General features: G+C 35.7%; 1 protein-coding gene across 2 annotated transcripts in view; it reads left to right on the top strand.

Annotated features, from left to right (window-relative positions):
• LOC111039265 (protein prickle-like) overlaps window positions 1-20,917 on the top strand; it is a 117,983-nt gene that overhangs the window by 58,389 nt on the left and 38,677 nt on the right. For both annotated transcript variants that reach the window (XM_022322686.1, XM_022322685.1), the window contains exon 2: window positions 10,199-10,742. In XM_022322686.1, the coding sequence (XP_022178378.1) occupies window positions 10,341-10,742 (402 nt within the window). In that variant the 5' untranslated portion in view covers window positions 10,199-10,340. The remainder of the gene's footprint in view (window positions 1-10,198; window positions 10,743-20,917) is intronic.

Below are 20,917 nucleotides of genomic sequence, written 5' to 3'. Positions count from 1 at the left end.
TAATAATATAATATGCGTCCGTGTGCCGCGGTCGTGGGGAGGGGTGTTTGCTTAGCATAATATATTATTATTATGCTATCGTAAAATACGAATATTTTATAGCGCCTAATCGATTCGAGAAACTGCAGCAGCTGAAACTCGTTGCAATCAGATTCGACGCGTTGGTGATGATTACAATATGGGAGCCTACGATGCGGTCGGTTGTGCAAAATGCATGCGCGTGGTGTACCGATTCTGCAGTGTAATATACCTATACAGAACCTCAAACGGATCTATAAATATGATATTATTTTATTGTAACATGATATTTCGCTGTAATTAAATTTATTATTTCCGGGAAACGTCTACCGCGATAATATTTTACTCACGGGCAAATGTTTTTTCACCATGCTCGCTGCTGCTCATGAATAATGAAAAAAGAATATACCTAATCATTATGCTAATAATTACTGCGGTAATCAGGTACCTACACCGGTATTGCGTTACGATTATATTATGTTCCCGAGTTTATTTATTTTTTTATTATTTTAAAACCACCGTGAACTTGGATACCGGCTACGACCTACCTATATATATTATTTATTATATACTTAAGCACATATACACAGACATACAGATGTATGCTTTCTGCATATTGTATACATATACATACATACATACATACATACATACACATATAGATATAACATATTATATCGTCTAAAAATCAATAGGTATTATAGGTATGTATTATTAGCTTCTGTAGCGACTTCGGCCCGTGAGAATACCAATATATACCAATATATACCAATATATATATATATATATATATGCTTTCTGATCCCAGATTTCTCTGAGCGTGTATATATTATGTATGTATAATATATGCAGTGTTATATGCTTATATGCGGTGTACCTGTATTACATGTAAGTATATTCGCACGTGAATCGCCGTGGCCTTTTGAAAGTTGTTGTACACAACAAGCTGCAGGTGGATGACGAACCGATATTTTCCTCTCGTTTTACACCTTCGACATGACAGTTAACAATGTGTGTAGGTTTTTTAGGACGAGGATAAAGAAAACGCGCGCACACACACACACACACACACTCGTATTTATGCGCGAGTTCGGTTAACCTCGGCAATTTACACCTACTACCCATACTCATATATGTATTTATATCGTGCATGATGTACACATATACATTATACCACTAGGTATGTGATATTAAATTATATTACATATTGTAAATATATATAGGTACCGCGGCTATACTACTAAAACCTGTTGTCCAGTCTGCCAACGGTCGTGTGTGTGTATATATATATATATATAATAGCGGTATATAGCTGGTATACGTGGTCGAGTCATATATACATATATATATATATGTGTGTGTATCGCACCTATACGTAATGTTCTCATATATCTAGGCCTATACATATTGGCATGTGTATATTATGTATTAGGCATGTATACGAGTATATATACATATTTATATGGGTTGTCAATCTCTGGCGAAGAGGTAGTAAATACCTACTTGATAATAATATAATAATAATATTTCGGTTGTGTATTGTAATAATATATTATAGGCACGAAAGACATATCATCGTTGTGACGACGAATCGTTTCGTATCGGTCGGGTCGATAATTAAAGCACAAAACCGGCTATACATATATATTATGATATAAGTACGAAAATACGATGTAGCTACGCCGGCTACGAATCGGACTAAAGGTCGTTTGGGTCCGGTGCATTACCTGTTGATTAGCCGTGTGTCGAGGAGAGGCTGCACCCGTCGACCGTTTTTTTTCCTCTCGTAAATTATCCTGACATCTTTATAGTGTATAAATTTAATTACCATTCGCTACACGAAAGCGATGCGTAAATTAAAAAGCGTACGCGTACACGCTGTACAGTTGTAATAATATATCGAGACTATTAAACTAATAAACAGTGTGATAAGATTTCAAAAAAAAAGTTTTAAAATATATTATTATGCATCACAACGAATGATATAAATATAAGGAGAACAGAGTATTGTGTTTTATATATATATATTTTTTTTTTTATGTACGATTATTGTATTGGCTATATTATTATAAACGTAATATAAGAGATACTCGCAATTCTTGAGTCGTTATTAATATTGGTGAACGGTAACAGCGCTGATAATAGAATTTGTTATATGAATCTCTCAAGACTTTATGCCAAAATAATGGAGATTACTGTCTAACGTAGGTATAGTAGGAGACGCTAGACTGTGGCTTTGCAGGTGGAACATTCTAAATTCGTAGCCGCCGACCCTATATTAATAATTCAAAACCCGAAATTATCATCATACCTAAGTGCCAGTTATAAGGGCTTTCAGGTCATCTCGAAACGGTCCGTCTTGATGATAATTATCACGATTACCCACTACGAATATAATATACTGCCTTAGTGCCTTCCCTCCAGGGAAACTGTATATTTCAGCAAAACAAAATTACACTACGTGACGTTTGTTGTAATTTTAACATTCCAATCCTAAACTTCGACTCGAAACACTTAAAAATATGTAGTAATATAATATAATAGTTCACGGAAAATATGTAAAAAATATTTATACTTGTGTTTATTTTTCCGAACTTGCACTACGACTGAGTGAACAACAGGTTGGTTCCGACGAATTATCAAAAACAGTAAACGTGTACGACAGTATACGCACCACTGCAGACCGCACGCAGCAATGCTAATACAATCTGAAAAACAAACTGGTATTTTGGGTTATTTAAAACCAATATTGTCATACTTTTCGACCACACAACATTCGGGTAATTAACCCAATAAATAGAACTCTATATTGGTATATAATAGGTATGTTTCCGTGGTCATTACAGTTATTACAAGGGACTGTATATAGTTACGTTTTTTATTACTATTATTATTATAATATGCTCGGATGGATAATTATAATACAACATTTTACTGGCCTGCATATTATTTCAAATAAGTAATTATTACTCAGTGAACAATAGTGAGAAAACTGGACAGTGGTAGTAAAAAAAAACACGATTCGTTAAACCACTCATACAACGCGCCAGGGCTTTTCTGTCTAGTCATTTTTTGTAATTTTTTTTATACGTGTCGTCATACAACAGACTTTTTCTAGATTCTATATATTATTAGTTAAAAAAATATTATATACTTGGAAAGTAGTTTATAAACTGAATTAAATCACCTATTTTACAAATGACACAAATTCCCACAGTTAAATGGATGAAAGTATTTAATCTTTTTAGTGAATTACTTTTTTTTCAAACAAAACCTGAAAACTAAATAATTATTGATGTAAAATGTCATTATTTAAAAAAATACTTTTTATGCATGTCAATTAAAAATAAAATGATACACCATGTATTATTGGTTTTTATCGGTTTATATTGTATATAATCTCATTTAATAGCACGAAACTCAGTAAAATTAAAATCAAATAATCCGTATTACATATGCGGTACTTTGTGTATAGTATATCTAATGTAAGTTATATAATATCCTAAATAAACATAAATTCTAGTTTCCGACAGAAAATGTCATATTAATTGCTCATTACATGACTGTAGATATCGTTTTATTCTATAGGTTTCGACCTCGTTTCGTCCAGAATATATTATGTATCCGAACACAGCGTGGAAGTGTTATTTTATGCTACTCGATAGCTTTTTTTCGTGATTATCTAATAAGTAATTGTTTAATTACGTATTGTGTACGATTAATATGCTACCTACGAATAATAATAATAATAATAATAATAATAATTTTTCACGCGTATATTCGCCCACAGTTATTATTTCAGTCATACGTTTAATATTAAATCAACTAATAATAATGAGTAGGTACGTAGGTGTCGTGTAAAACAATCATAATGGAATATTATGTAAACATAATATTTTCCGAATCGAAATCCCTGTTAAAATATGATTAATAATAATATGTAGGACATAAAATATAAAATTCCAGTAAAAGTCGTAAGTGAATAAATTTTGAAATTTCAGACATTTATTATACTGTAATATCGTTAGGGATGCCAATAGTCTCTTTTCTTTTTTTCCATTCTCGTATTTCATCTAAGACGTCCCACTCATTTATTGTAACAATTTATTTAAAAACTTCATTTATCAATAAATATCAATAATTTTATGCTCATATCCTTTAGTCACACAGGGTACTTCAACTAAAAAATAAAAATAAAAATGTAATTTTGTCTTATATTTATTACTTCGTATTTAATTTGTTCAGTGGCTGTGAGTATTCTGCGGAAAGCAGGAATTTGATACTTAATGTACGTAATTGTTGGTGTTTGAATCTAAATTGTATTATTTTGAAAACATATTATTAGATATATGTACAGTCTCCCCGCCTCCATAAATTCAAAATGCATGGATGTCGATAGAGTTCTGCGTTCGCGTTTTAAGTTTGCTACTCAATGACACAATTACAATGCGTCTTACGATATTGTATTTGTACACAACAAACACTCGCCCATGGGGTGGACAATCGATACTATATACCAATACCCAAGTCCCTTGCAATGTACTACGGCAATCACGATGACCCGGTAATTCGCATCTCGTCCAGGGTCGCATTAACCAACTGAAAATGCATAATATTCTGCTCCAGGTGGCAGATTTGTGGAGTAAATCCCCCTAAAAAATTAGACGTCACAATAATCATTTTTAATTGTTTTGTTTTACTGAACGTTCTTATAATTGCTACGACATTTTGGAAAAAAATAATTAAAATAAAATGGAAATGATGACGTTGAATCGTATTTTAATAATACATTTTTTTTATGGTCTTACAATGAGTTACACGTAATACGTTGTACTACAACTGTTTGCTCCACGGTGGCATTGTCTCTCAATTATTATTCGGCTCTGATCTCGTTCCGAACAAAACAATCATAATATTATAAATAGTAAATCTTACAACGAAGTTTGGACGCGCGTCTATTATATAATTATCGTTATTATAGTATTACAACAAGTATGCCCAAGTTACAAAATACCATACAACTATTATACACAGTGACGTTTCAAACGGATGACGTCACGGCACGTACTGCTGCACGCGCTCGTCGGGACGTATATAATATCGTAAATTCATTTGGTCCATTACGGTCTCGCTGCGGTCTCACTGCAATCAAACACTTCTCCGGTATCGTGTATTACCGTGTTATTACATTATGCCTGTACCTTTGCCTTATTTTATTTATACTCGCGAGTCGGGTTTTCGTGAATTATTGCCGCAAACGTCACGCGTACCTATATAAGTAATGTGTAATATATTTTGTAGACATTTAATTCGTATATACACGTACGCTCGTTACAAGCAACTTTCTGTATATACAGCTGGAAATTACGTACGCTTATTAAAACGATATGTAATGTACGAAACAACAATAAATAGACGATGCCGGTGATGACGACGGCGAAGATGATTACGATAATAATAATAATAATAATAATAATAATAATAATGACAATAATTGGGTACTTCGAAATGGAAACTCGCACGCCCGACGTGATGCCGACGACAACGACGACAGGCGACAAACGACGGACCGAGTGCCGCGGGATTTCTCGTCCAAATGTACCCCTGCCGCACACATACCACCTCACGCCAAAAAAACCACCCGAGTAGTCGGGGTAGATCGACCTATAAGGAAGCCCTTCCGTCAGTATCATCGCAGATGACTTACGCTGCGTGTGCTGCACAGAGCGATTGAAATGTCAAATTAATATCTTACGCGACGCCGCGCAGAGTTCGTCATGCCCATATTATAACCCGGCCGGAGAGAAGTCCGCCGCTTCGCGTATGGGTCTCATATATATATATATATATATATATATTGTGTGTGTGTGTGTGTGTCTGTGTGTAGGTATATAGGTACGCGTATTCATAATAATATTATAATAATATGTCCGGGAGGCCAGGCCAGTGATTTATATACAGCGCCGGAGCCTTTAGCGCGCTTATATACAATGGACCGCCGGACAATTAGCATAAATAATTATAGCATGTGTGCGTGTATTATAGACTCGCGGCGGCTACTTTTTATCCGGTTTTATTATTAACCGCCCCCCCCCCAGCTCCCCCCGAACGGCAGCCTCCCCTATTCGGCGGTCGGCCGTAATATTCGTACAGCCAACGCGCCTCCGCGCACGGGACCTTATATTATTATAGTATTATTATTACGATTATCGTCATCGTGACTATTCTCCAGATTGAAACACATTCGCCTAGCTAGATCGCAACATCCAGATACTACAACTCTGAGCCGCCTTCATTCCTATATACGGGTGTACATTATATACATATATATATATATATATATATATACTTATATCAGCTGTATATGGACCCGACATGGCCCGTGAAAAAATGAACAAATATATTATATCCAACGTGGAACTATGTAGGTGTACCTGGATTTTGTAGTTCACGGGAAAATTGGCGTCGGTGTACTCCACTCTGCGAACCAATTCCACCGAAAAGGCCAACCCACAATTGGCGGGTTGGATATAGTAGCAGTGCTTTGTATATTTTCGAACGTGGTCCATATTATACTTTCTAAACTTTCCCGATATCTCTAAGGACTTTATTTCTCCAACACCAATGGCCACCCTACACACAATGTCAACAAAACATTACTCGATTTTCGTGAGCCAAAACGAAATACATGCGTGTTAGACATTTTATAGCAACACATTATTCAAGGGTTGAAATACGAAGCTATATGAACACTTCCCGAGTCCTAAGGAATATGTTTGCAAAATTTGATGCCAATCGGTTTTGTAGTTTTTGAAGTTTATTAGCCCCATCGAAAAGTAAATTAATTTTCATACGGTACGCCTATATAATATATAGATTACTAATCCACGAAAAATTGTATAGCAATAATTTAAAACTCACAGTAAGTATTAGAAAGACTTGTCATGTTATGTAAACTTATGGGAGAGTTCACTCAAACACACCCGTTTCTTGCATTGTTTTTAAGCCATTTTTCGTTGGACTTTTTCATTTCTCCGCGGCCACTGATCGCCTTGGTCGGTGTATCGTTTTGTAAAGACTAAAAGTTATTTTTTTATATATAACCATTATCGTACAGTTGCAGAAAGCAATCAGCGACCGAATCTTGTTAATGATAATTATTATTACATTATTATGTTTTGTTTTAAACACAATCGGAAACTCATAGAGTCATAGGGTGCCACGGCCCACGAGAGTGTTGCAATATAACGCGATCATAGATCTCCATCAAGTGCAATAATTATAATAATAACACATTTTTCTCGGTATCAAGTATTTTATAAACAGTTTTATAAGAAACGTTTTTTAAACCATAATTTTATTTGCCAATTAAATGTTTTGTAAATTATATTTATACACCAAAACGAGTTTTCTCCACACGAGACGGCTTCGTATAATTTTATTTTATGCGTACATGCAGTAAAATCTTTATTTATGAACACACTCTCTTATAATGGACAGTTTTTAACTCTATGCCTTAAATAGATATAGGTAGTGATATTTTTTATTATTATAATAAACTTATCGACACCATAAACACTATGGTTTTATCACTAGGTAGGTGAATCCAGCAGTAAATCATGAAATTAAATAAAGCTTGGTATTAAAGAGCGTATCGTGTCTAATATTTGATTGTAATATTATTTTGGAAATATGTCGTACATCGTAACTGTATACCTGACGATTATAGGTTTGAAATATTGCTATCGAACGCTACATGATTTTTGTTGGGTTTTTTTGTACAAAGACTCGTTAAAAATGAGAAAAAAACATTTTTTTCATATTTTTTTTTTCAACTACATCAATATTGCATATTTTACAAGAGATATTCGTTGAGCCCCGTCGCAAATGAAATACGAAAGCTTTTATGAAAAAAAAAATTCTGTATAAAAATGTTGTATTCCATAATATTATGCACGGCCGCAATGCCGCACATAGATATAATATATATTATTATATGTCGGTCATAGGTAACCCTTGAATACTCTAATTTAACGTCAAAAATACACGCGGCCGCGAGTGTGTGCGTTTGTATGGATATGTATAATATTCAATAAATATTACTGCTTCATATCCCTCGAGCAAATATTAATAATATACGTAGGTAATATGAAAACGTAAAATCAAATATCGCCGGGCAACGGATCCCGCGAAATTGTGTGCCACAGGACGCGTATAAATAGAGCGTATTATCCGCGGGGCTAATATTCGAGACACGAATGATGACTATGACTTTGATTATCATAATCAAAATAATTGTGGTTTTGATTATGATGATGAAGATGATGACGACGACGACGACGACGATGATAATAACGTAATAAATCGGGATAGCCCATACGGTGTCGCCAACTCGGCTGCGATGTAACGACTTATAGGTACCCATCACGTTACAATAATATAACCATAATCCCTAAATAAACGTTCCTTAGTTTTTTTTTTAAATTTCTAAATAACTTACCCGCCACATTATTATACACATTTTGGGTCTCGCCTCATAAACGAAATGATTGTCTTTTCGCCCCGGTGAACCATGATTATAGTACAGCGAAAGACTAGACTTGATTATTCGTCCATAATAATTTCCAGGGTTCCGGTTCAAAATGTCGTGAACTCATAATACTTATATTATATCGTCTTTATTATAAAAATATATGATATTAATTTTAGATGTCGGCAAACTGTAGTTTGTTGTATGGATCACTTGGTACAATATATTGGTCTCAAACGATAAGCACCTATCAAAAACTAAAAAGTTCGGTATGGCTCTATCCGCAAGCGGCCGCCAAAAGATTCGGGTTAAAAGTTCATTCTGATTCCTGAGCAATATTTTTTGCATGTTAAAATTTGTATTTTTTCACAAGCAGTTACCAAAGAGTACATATCTCTATCTATCCTGCATGAAAGCAATAATTTTTTAATAATATATAATAACGTTATCATTTCATCTGATGAATGATGATGGCCACATCCGATGATTGATCATAGTATCATACTTAAATGCAGGCCGAGGCCGTCGTCGTATCGACATATTTATAAGATAAATTTCTAAGAAAATCTATGGATGATTACAGTGTGGGTCGATTTTTAAAAGAAAAAAGCTTTTATAATAATAATGAGCTCCTATTTTCTATTTATATACATGTACACGTACGTGAGAAAAATTACAAGTTTACTTTCCTATTGTGGTAATTTGTGATTTCACGGTATAAATATAATTATAAAAAATATTGTATGAAACATAAAACTACCAAATTAATTTTAAATGTTAATAAAAATAATAAATATAAACACAATGTATCAAAAATGGAAAATTCCAATGCATATTGTTAGTTTTTTAAAGTACAAAAGCAATGCAGAAATAGATTAATATTAACGAAAATTACTCAGGTTTTGTAGAGCACATTATTCGGGTTCAAAGGTTACTTTATCATGTAGTACAATTTATTGGTAGGTCGTATTCGTATCCCATAGAATCAAAACATTTATAGGCATTTATCGTTTATCTGGGTGTTATGTACCTACCTACTAAATAATATTACCTACGATGATAAACACGAACGAGGGTCGTTTTGAAGATAAGTTTTCCAAACACTGATGGTCAATAATTATTATTTATAGATAAATTATGCTTAGCTGTTCGCTATTCACAGTAAACACCTAATTTTAATAGAATAATTTTTATCGTTTTATGGTACTTGGATTTGACCTAAACCAATAACAACCTAACCGGCAACTTGCATTACGATGATAATATTATTCTTCAGTATAATTTAAAACACAGTCGTTTTACGTTTCACAAACATTTAGGTATGTATATATAACACAGGTATTGAAAAATACGCCGTGAGTAATAACTTGTGCATGACTGCATGAGGTACGACAAATGTTTGTCTAGATGCTGTGAAAAATTGATTACCTAGCAGTCGTTCGTGCGTTATACTGTTGAAATATATCATATTATTTAATCGAACACCATCTCAGTTGAAACTTGGCAAACACCACGACATGTTCAAAACCACCAAAACTATAAACAAAATTAAAATATATATATATATACATTTATTATAATAATAGTATAACGTTGGTCAAATATTTTTTACCGTAAACTAATAATTGGAATTTACGAATCGTTTTTCAGACAAGTGTGCCGGAACTGCAACTGTCCGCGGGACGACCACAGCAGCGGCGGCAGCACCGGTGGCAGCCACAACAACGACCACCACCGACCACCGACGATCCCCGAAACGACTTCGTGCGGAGGAAGTGGTGCCGCGGCGATAATGTCGTCGTCGTCGCCGGCGGCGGCGGCAGCGGCAGCGGCGATGGCCGGCGTCAAGCGGGGCACGCCCCCGCCACCGTTGCCACCGTTGCCCACGGGACCGCCGGGTTACGACCAAGCGATCGGAGGTTACGAGAAGCTGCTGGCCGCCACAGCGGCCGTGGGCGCGACGGCCACGTCCACGGCGTCCGTGGCCACGGCCGCCGGCCGCAAAGACCCGTTGGCGGTCGCCGCGCTCCTCCACAACCACCACCTCCACCACCATCCGCACCACCATCATGCCGCGGCTACGGCCACCGCGGGCGGAGGTGACCCGCAACAGCGGCACTCGCACTCCGACGACGATTCCGGGTGCGCGCTGGAGGAGTACACGTGGGTGCCCGCCGGACTTAGACCAGATCAGGTCGGTACCCATATTTATTATATCATTTATGCATATATATATATAGTAACTACGTAATTATTGTTAATAATATCAAAATAAAAATCGAATTCGGCTCTCTTTCATATTATATGCGCGTCAAGATGCCTACAATAATATAATAATATAATATATTACACTATATTATATAGTTATTATACACGAATTCTTTCGGACTTGACGCGCGCGAAACCTGTTTTTTCGTTTTTGATCTCTTTCGTTTAAGTCGGTCTTAATTCGTGTTGCGGGTAGATTCTTGATATGACGTTCGAATTCGACGCACGAACATACCGTTCGCAGCATAATCGAAAATAAGATATTATTATACGCGGTACGTACTACGTATACCTGACTGGTCAGGTGATCGGCCGTGATGTTATTTTGTGACCGCGTCGAGACGTCGTCTCCTCTAGATCTAAAATCATTTAGATAGGTGCCAAAAGTCGGACGCCGATTCGTTTCGGGTGGTTATAATTTAATAAATAATAACCGGACGAAAAATAAATTATTATTTTTCCGAGCGCCTGTACCGCGTCAAAAGCGACCACGTCTTTGGTTACAATATTATCGTCGACGGCGGCGGCGCTCAAACGTTTCAACGTTATGTTTCAATCGTTTTCCCGACGCAAACATACTCGTACACTGTTTACACATGACTCGTACACATGACGACAGGGGTGGGCAAATCGCGACTCGCGTCATTACATTTTTACCACCCTACATAATATTTAGGTAAATTATTATTTTTCATCATATCGTGCGGCTCACCGCTGCTCTTTCGCCGCCCCTGCTATATAATGACACGACGGGTTGTGATGATCGTACGCAGTGAAATCGTTTTGTCCATCGTCGGCGATCCAAACAATAAATGAATTGATATAAAATATTTAAAAATGATAAGATGATAACACGCCCGACGTGATAGTCTGCGCCTTAGGATCCGCGGCCAATAAAAGGCGAACCGAACGATAATTATTAATTAATATAAAAAGGGAAAACATTTTAAAAATGCAGATACGATGATAGCACGCCCGACGTGAAATCTGCACCTTGGAATCCGCGACCTATTAAACGACAAAATTGTACGTCCGTTGCGATATGGTAAATCCGTAATGACTAATGTATAGACCCGAACTACCTCGGGGACTATGCCTACGCGGACGACATGAAAATATTATAATATCATATTGCGCGAGTATCATCTGTATATATTACAGCATATCATATTATGCTATTATACTGTGTTGTGTTCAATGGCATCGCCGTTTAACAATACTTCAAACAAACTTGGCCGCCGCCGAGACTGTCAACTGCACAACATTTCCGTCAGACGATTCCATAATAATACAATCCGACCCACGACGCGTGCGCGAGTGCTTATAAATTATAATATATATATATATATATATAATATGTTATATGGTCGTTATGTGATGTGTGTGGGATTGCGCGTAGTCCTTTGATCTGTACACCGTCGGCCAAACCGCATTTTCTAGTCTCTGTTTGCCAAAATTACCGTGCAAAATGTTTTGTTTCGTCGCTTTGCTGTGTATACGTATATAATGTACGAGAGCATTATACGCGGTTAATTATATCGTGTACGCGCACGCAAACGCATCCGAACATAAACGATGACAAAACGGATTTCGTGGCGACGGCGGCGAGACGGAGTATGTGTACAGGGTGGCGATTTGCCAAGCATGATGATATCAGCCCTTAGCATTTTTTTTTTTTTCATCAATAATGTGCGCGTTTGTTCTTCAAAATCTGATTTGATATATATGAATATGGATACTTACTTGGAGATAAAAACTTCTGTTTTTCAAATGACGACCAACCACATCCTTCCTACAATAGTACTGTAAATGGTTTATTGTATTCTAAAAATATCGAAGTGTCAAAATTAAAATTAACCAAAAAATTAGCCACTAAATAACAGTAAAATCGGAGTTCTTATTTGAAAAACAGAAGTTTGCATCGCCATCGAACACTAGCTCCTTAATAGTACAAAACATCCCAAGAATTTTAAGACACGGTCTTTAGACTTAAAGTAAATTTAAAACTTCCAAAAATAAGGATTTTAATTAATGTATTATTATATTAAAAATGGGAGTAAGCATGCTTGCCTGTGAATCACCCTGTACATGCATATTATATAGGTATATACGTAAATAGGTATATCCGGCCGAATAAATATGTCGTCGGTATAATGTTTTCGCCGCGTTAGACTTTCAAACAAAAACTTATAACAACAATAATTACCTGCATAAACGTGTTTCAAACAGAATAATTGAAACTTAATGTCTTGATGACTTAATAAACAATAACTGTTGTCTGTTTTAATTTAATTAATACGTATCTCCTGCTACTTTTCACCATACCACGTAGAAATGTTATTTTACATAATTCTTGTTAATCATTTATTTATATTATTATAAATACTACAGGGTAACTTCATCAGTTGGTACTCAATTCCAGTTCTAACTTTGAAGGGAAATTAGCTCAAACAAATAATAATTCAATTACATTACATTATGAGGTATATTCTTTATGTGATAATTATTTTTACTTTTCGAAAATTTCAGTAATAAAACATTGATTCATATCAGTGGAAATTCATTGTAATAACAATTAATAATAAATACAATTTTTATCCCGAATATTCATTCATTCAATTTAAATTTCATGAACTGTTGTAATAACTGTTATATAGTATATACGAGTACCTTACCTATATGGTTATTACTTTTAAAAATAAATATGATATTCATGCTTTGTACAACAAAGAGGAGTATTAAACGATATTCTATTGTAAAAATTCGTAAAAAACTATTTATAATACTGACTACACGTTTAGCATTAATTAAAATGATAGCTTTTATCAAAAGTTCAAAATATTACTCATACTATATAGTGGTTTTTATTGTTTTAAAATCTGCAAACGACGATGTTTTGGTGTAATGGATACGCCTTACTTGTTGGGTGATTATTTTATCACATTAGTGTATCAGTACTCGCAATATCTTATGAAAAATACAAGGAAATCAAAACTGTTTTTTTTTTTTGTAATTATTTAATCAAATTAACAATCTGATAATCATATAAAAATATAAAATAGTGAATGTTTTGAAAAAATTAATACTTTTAATTTAAAAATACTATTTATTTCCTGTATATAGGTACACCTAATATATTGTATTCCATTTGACGAAAAAGAATCAATCCGCAGTGCATTAAATACTATTTATTCATATGATATATATGCATGAGCAGTCATTAGTCATAGGGTAGTTAGGGTAGTTACACATATGTATACGTAACAAATTTAGCCACAAACACACATCACATCCTAGTAAATATTATATTCTTATTCACCCCTAAGTTATAAAAAATAATTTGTCTAATTTCGCACATCGTTTGCAGAATAGTATAATTCCTACTTTGACTACCCCATTCCCACTCTTATGATATGAAAGGTTAAAATTCTACATCGAAACCGTTTAAGACCTCGCCGAGGTATCGCACATATATATAGGGACCTTATACTACTGTACAGTCGACGGGCCAACAATATAATATATTAAATGGTGGTGGTTAATTGTCCTTTTTAAAATCGGTTTCCGCCAACAAACCACTGCGCTGAGGCCGCGGTATCTTAATAAAATCTAGAGCCCTCGTCGGGAGGGTGGTGAAAAACCGACAGCGATGGTTTGCTCTGCTCTTAAAGGAATTATATAGAATACAAGAGCGATTTACTTTCGCGGACGACGGCGTCTCCCCGGGGCGTTTCGCCCGACAACCGTGGCGGCGGCTGCGGCGGCGGCGGGGAAGTCTTCGCGTTACTTGATACGTCATTAGGCACGACAAATAACGGTCGTACGGTCGTCGAGGTTTGTTGTGTTTCCTCCTCAAGCACGCTGCACACACACACACACGCGCACCCAAATACACCCACCCACGCTCTGCACTCACACACCGCTATTATATTATATGCCCCGCAGCCGCGGCGGATCTATAGATCTTCACGCGTTTCCGCGTTTCTGCGAGACCCACGGCGGATGAGAAGAAGGAAAAAACGTATTATGTACAAGCCACCTCGTCCCGAGGATTTCTCCGTCCCTCTCTCCCTTTCTCTCTCAATCTGTCTCACTATATTTTCCTTTTTATTTCGGTCCGTTTGTCGAGAGACGCGGTCGGCTCTCCCGGGACAACACGCCGCCGTGCAGCTTTCTCGCGGTCTGACGGGCAAAGAGCGTGTCGTTCCGAGTACGTTTGCAGAACGAGGGGTGCAAAAAAAAACACAATATACAAACTTTACCAGAAAAATATTCGCTTTTCGCGAGCCTAGATGTGTACAGACGTACAGTGAAGTCGTCGAGGTGCAAAACCGTCTTTTGGCGGAGTGTTTTAAATTATACATTTTTATGTATTACACAATATAGTCGTTTTTCGATAACAGTGTTGTGCAATAGCCAAATATTTAATTATATAAATTTATAGATAAAATCATTTATTATCTAGATAAACTACCAAATTGGTATCTAACTATGCCATCTAAGAGAAACGTTTTGGCCATGTATATACATTTACTAGACCATTAAATTATTTTATCTTATTCTATCTAGATATCTATTACATTTTTTCATTATCTATAATTATATCCAAATAATTTTGTTGAGATCTTATCAATATCAAGATCAATGAAATACCAATTAAGTTCAACACCAACTATCAGAGTTTATAATACAGTGAAAACTCTTTATAACGATTTCTTTACTACGAAAAGCTCTATGTAATGTAAACATTACAACAATCGTTGGTTTTCTCTATTATTAAACATTATTATTACAATCATTGGTATATTATCTTTATTATAACTCAATCTCTATAACGAAACAATATTTTACATTTAATAATACAATTTATTTGTTATCGATGTAGGTACAATATTAAACGCATTATCGCAGCAGTGAGCAAACATTGCTATGACCTGTGAATATGGAAAGTAAAAAAGTAAAAAAAAAAACATAGTGCGTAGATCATAATTAGTGGATTAATACTTACAATAAAATAGGATGAAAAGAAAAGTGACGTCGGGAGACGTTTTGGATTGAGACCATTCACTATGGCTACTATAAGGGAGAGAAAGGAGAGAAATGAAACGGAAAAAAGTTCTTGGAAAATAACGAGGAAATCAAAATTTGAAGATTTGGTCTGGAAAAATGTTGTTCTTTTTTTTAAGACTCTCTCTATACGAATTACGAAAACAGACTTTCAGACTTTCGGTAACGGAAAGAGTATAATTTGGTCCCTTAACATTTTATAAAGTTTTCACAGTTTATTAAATTGCTATATTATGCAGCACACAACAGCCTATAGTTAAGTACGTAATCGAGCGTATAATATAATATTATAATGAAACGACCTAGGAAAAAACAGACCGAAGGGCTGACATAAATCACTATATTATTTTTCAAACTGAGACAGTTGGGTGCTTGACTTGCTGCAAGTGTTACTGTTTTGAGTTTTGTTGCCTCGCCACCCCCTAACTGTATGGCCATTACTGCAGCCGGTCCACACGAGTTCAATCATCGGCTACTATACGCAGTGTGTCTTATAATTCTCGTAATAATATTATTTTAAAAAAGCGCACCTGACGTTTACGCTGCAAACACGCCTGCAATAAACACCCTCGGTATAATAGCGTTGAACTAAAAATAAGCTATCTTAAATGAAATAAACAAATAACCACCCCGTCGACCGTGTCGAACGCGTACACAAACTGTTTAGTCCATCCTTTCTCGTCCAATTGCAGTACACTTTGGTATACGCGATCCGTTATGATATAACGCAAACCGATTGATATATATTATTATTTTCTTTCTCTGTTTTTATTATTTTTTTTTCGTTGATATCTCCGACCACCCGGTCTAAATCGACGCAGTGTTATGTGTAGCCGAAGGGGAAACGCGTTGTTAACCGACCAATTAGTGGTTGGCCCCGACCGGCGGCGGCGCGGCGCGGCGGTGAGCACACACAACGCATTCCTCCGCCAGAGAGACTACGCGGTACCTGCCTATATACTTATACCCACAAACCATAATATAGAACACAATATATGTATAATGTGTTATTATTATTATTCCACCGAATGCTCCTCAAACCGAAATCCCGACCGATCGGATGGGGAAAGAAACTCCAGTTTGCCCATGCATGTTTTTGATCAACACAGCTCGTATATATCCATTATTATACATCGTTTGAACCTCATAAATCAATTTCAAACCTATACAGCAGTTATAACTACAGCTCAAACGTTTTATACGTTTTTAAATATGCGCTCGGCGTAGTTATTCTGATCGACCGATCTTTAAAATGTTTTTAATTGAGCTCGCGACTTCCATACACAGCTGTAGTTGCAGGTACTCTTCGCGGCGGCAGTGCTAGTACAGGTATTTTTATATTGCGTACATTAAGACCGTAAATAGGTATCATTGTTTAATTCCCTTTAAGATTGGAATAATCGTATAATATACTTAATCAAACGCATTATAAACTATTATTATAAGCCCCTGCAATGCCTACACCAATAGTGCGTCAAAATATCATTCATACGATGCCTCGGTGCAACAATGAAACGCTTGCGTTTTAAGTATTGTTAAACGGCTATAATATACAGACATGCAAATTTCATTGAAAAGCGTTTGAAAGGTGACTCTATATATTGAAAAGTTTTGTTCTAAAATGTAAATAGTTTCGAACGCTCGGGATAAATATTTTCGTAGGGTATATAATATAGGAGCTGCTGATGCTGCTGCTGTTGGTTATTCGCTTTATGACTGCATTGTAAAAAGTCAAGGTATGCTAATGAGTTTTGTTGAAAGACACCTACTAAGGAATAGTTCGCTTAAGCTACCCAGCAAAAATGTTCGAGGCGCATTGTATTATACGCACTATATAGACAACGCCGATGATCAAACGGCTGATTTCGCCGTCTCTGTCGAAATAATAAAGAACAAAAAAAATACTCAGGTCTGCGTAAAATATGGGGGAGAGGGTATACTCTTATACCCTACCATGCCGTCTGAATCAAAATAAAACTATTTATATTCAAATTAACACTCTCCAGAAAGTGATTGTATAATGCATTATTTGAATGATAGACGCTCGTACTGTAGTAGTGCAGCTTTGTAGTTGCTTAATTGTGTGTACAGACAACGAGACAAATTGAGGTATACAATCAACGAGACCGTTTCCACGTCTTATTTTAATTGTGCGCACATAATGACATGTAAACATGTATAGGTACTATACATATACACAAATACTTTACACTATAATAGATTAAAATTAACTCATATTTTTAATACGTATCATTTAGTAGAGGAATACCCCTAAAACAGCGCAATGCTGTTCGTTACAAAAAAAAAAAAAAAACCAAGAGAATACAAAATTGAATCGTTGTACTGCAATACGCACCCTTCTTTTCACCGAAGTTAATAACCCCCTCGAGCTGTGTACCACATCTTTTCAAGTTTTGTATTCACGGCGTGGAAACAAACTGAGTTTACGGTCAAACCCGTGACGATATCCAACGACGATTCCACAGAATTATACTCCATTTCTCACTGCGCGTCCTTTATTGTATATAAACGCTCACCGTCGCATATGTAAATGTTTTTGTTGGTCTTTCGTATAGTTTTTTTTTTCCGTATCTTTGTATACAACTATTTGATACCAAACGGAAAGGAAAGAAGGGAAAAATAAACATTTTTCTTTCTCTGCGGCGGTCGTTGTGTGTCGTTTGTATATGTGACTAGAATATGTCTATATATATATATACACGTAAATACGGCGCATATATATATATATACATATATAGGTATATACGCTTAAACTGTATACGAAGGCACACAGTATTTGTCCGTATACGACGCATTATTACTCCACGGGGGTGGGGGGAGGGCTGGTTGGACGTTGTGTGTGTTTGGGTGTGTGAGTGCGGATTGGGTGAAGGATACTCTCGTCGTACTAGCGTCGTTCTCGTCTGCGGTTTTCTTTAAGCCTTTGCCCGGTCTCATCACGTATACACACATATATATATATATAATATAATATATTCATCTTTTGAGTGCGTCCGTAATGAAAAAGAAAATAAAATCTCTACCGACTCTCGAGAAACGTTCTTTGCAATTCGAGGTTTCGTCGTAGCGTCTCTTCTTAGCTCTATTTCATAGATATAGATAGGAGAAAACGTCATTTTTATTTTGTACAAATGTTTCGTCCGTATACATATCTCGTGCTAGATACACATAATGAGAATAACCTAGAAATATTCCAGAAGAGAGTTATCTTCGTGTCTTCGTCGTCGTCCTTGAAGAAAATCGTATCAAATATATAAGACAGGTCGGCGGGGCTACTAGCTCGTTCGGCTATAATGACGTATAATCGGAGTGTAGACGTACAGTATACTTATACCTAAACTATAATATTATAGTATGCTATCGTAGTATTGGAAAAAAAAACCATAAAAAGGAGAGGGCACTCTGCTTTTCGACGAGTTGGCATAATATTATAATTAAGGTGACGTGGTTGAAACTGCGGAAAGTCGCGACATTCGTGTATTATATTATAATCGCATCGACGAAAACCAAACAATTATCTAGCACGTATACAATAATATAGTCATTAAGAATTTTCTGATTTTTGAATCATTTTTACGTCTTTTAAAAAAAAAAATTGACTTTCCCATCGAATGTTACTCAAATACTATTGACTTTAGGTTAGGTATCTGAAGGAAAATAAAACTGCAAAGTAAAAATGAATATGCCGTAACTTATTTTATTCTATTCTATAAATAAAATATCGAAATCAGTTTTTAATCTTTTTATAAAACAGTCATTATGAATATAAGTTTTATATTATAAGTTTCAAAAACATGATAACGCTTGAAAGTGTACAACAATGTTTAAAACTAACGTTTTGATATTCCGACGAAATACTGCCGTATAAAATTGAATATAATATCCATTAAATAAAAGTATAAAACAATGCGTTAATGTCCAAACATTGTATAGTTTGATTACGACTTTATATTATAATCAAAAACCAGGAGCATTTCACTTAAACGCGTTTTCCGAATCCATCGCTTCGCTGTCGTCATCCATATCCGGTCGTAATGACGAATAATAATAATGCTTCTGCTATTATTATCCTCACATTTTTTTATGAAACTTTAATATTTAAAGTTTAAATGAATCTAAAATAGTATACCTAACGCTATACGCCCTCGTGATAAATTCTCGGTCGCATGCTGCAGAAATCTCCCGAGCTGGAAAATAAAAAAACGAAAATATCTCTTTTGCACTGGAATAATGATATAAGTATAACGATCGCGCACGCACACGTGAAACTACACAAATGCGTATAATATACGTTACCAGGCGTGGGTGTTACTACTTACTCGGTTACAGTGTTATATTCATTTTACATACATGCACCATGTTAGCATAATATAATACTGTAGTAAAATAATACTGTAGGTTAAGTTTCGTAATGCTATTAAAGAATCGCCCCGCCGTATGATATTGTTTAAAGACATTTTGTTCAACGACACTACTATACGAGAATTCACTTGGAAAATGATTAGTCTATATCCGGTTAAATAATACATAGGTCACCCTGTACATTTCCTACGGGCATCGCGGTTTGTCATAATATTATGCGACTTGCCTAATATTATTATTGTTGTTTTGCGGGTAGGTATAACACGTGACCGTATTAAATTTTATTATATATATATATATTTGAATATCCCGACGTATACCTATATATGCAGCACTATGTATAATATATAATGGTATTATATAGCTCACTCTTGTCGAGTCGTAGCTTGCACGTCGTCGTCGTCGTCGTCGGATGAGCGAGAAACCGATGATATAATATCATATAATGATAATATATTATACATTCGAGGACGTGTCGACGAGTGCGGTGCGTGTTTAAGACGACGTATTAAGTGCGTGTTTTTTGTCGTTCCCTGCTTCATGTCGAGAAAATTTACCCGTAAACGAGACTCGTCGCTGACTCGCATTCGACATAATATGATATTATCCGGACGACGACGACGACGACCATGATGATGATGATGATAGTAA

This window comes from Myzus persicae, unplaced genomic scaffold (genome assembly GCF_001856785.1).
Source record: "Myzus persicae strain clone G006 unplaced genomic scaffold, MPER_G0061.0, whole genome shotgun sequence".
NCBI classification, from domain to species: domain Eukaryota; kingdom Metazoa; phylum Arthropoda; class Insecta; order Hemiptera; family Aphididae; genus Myzus; species Myzus persicae.
This window is presented reverse-complemented; position numbering and strand designations above follow the sequence as displayed.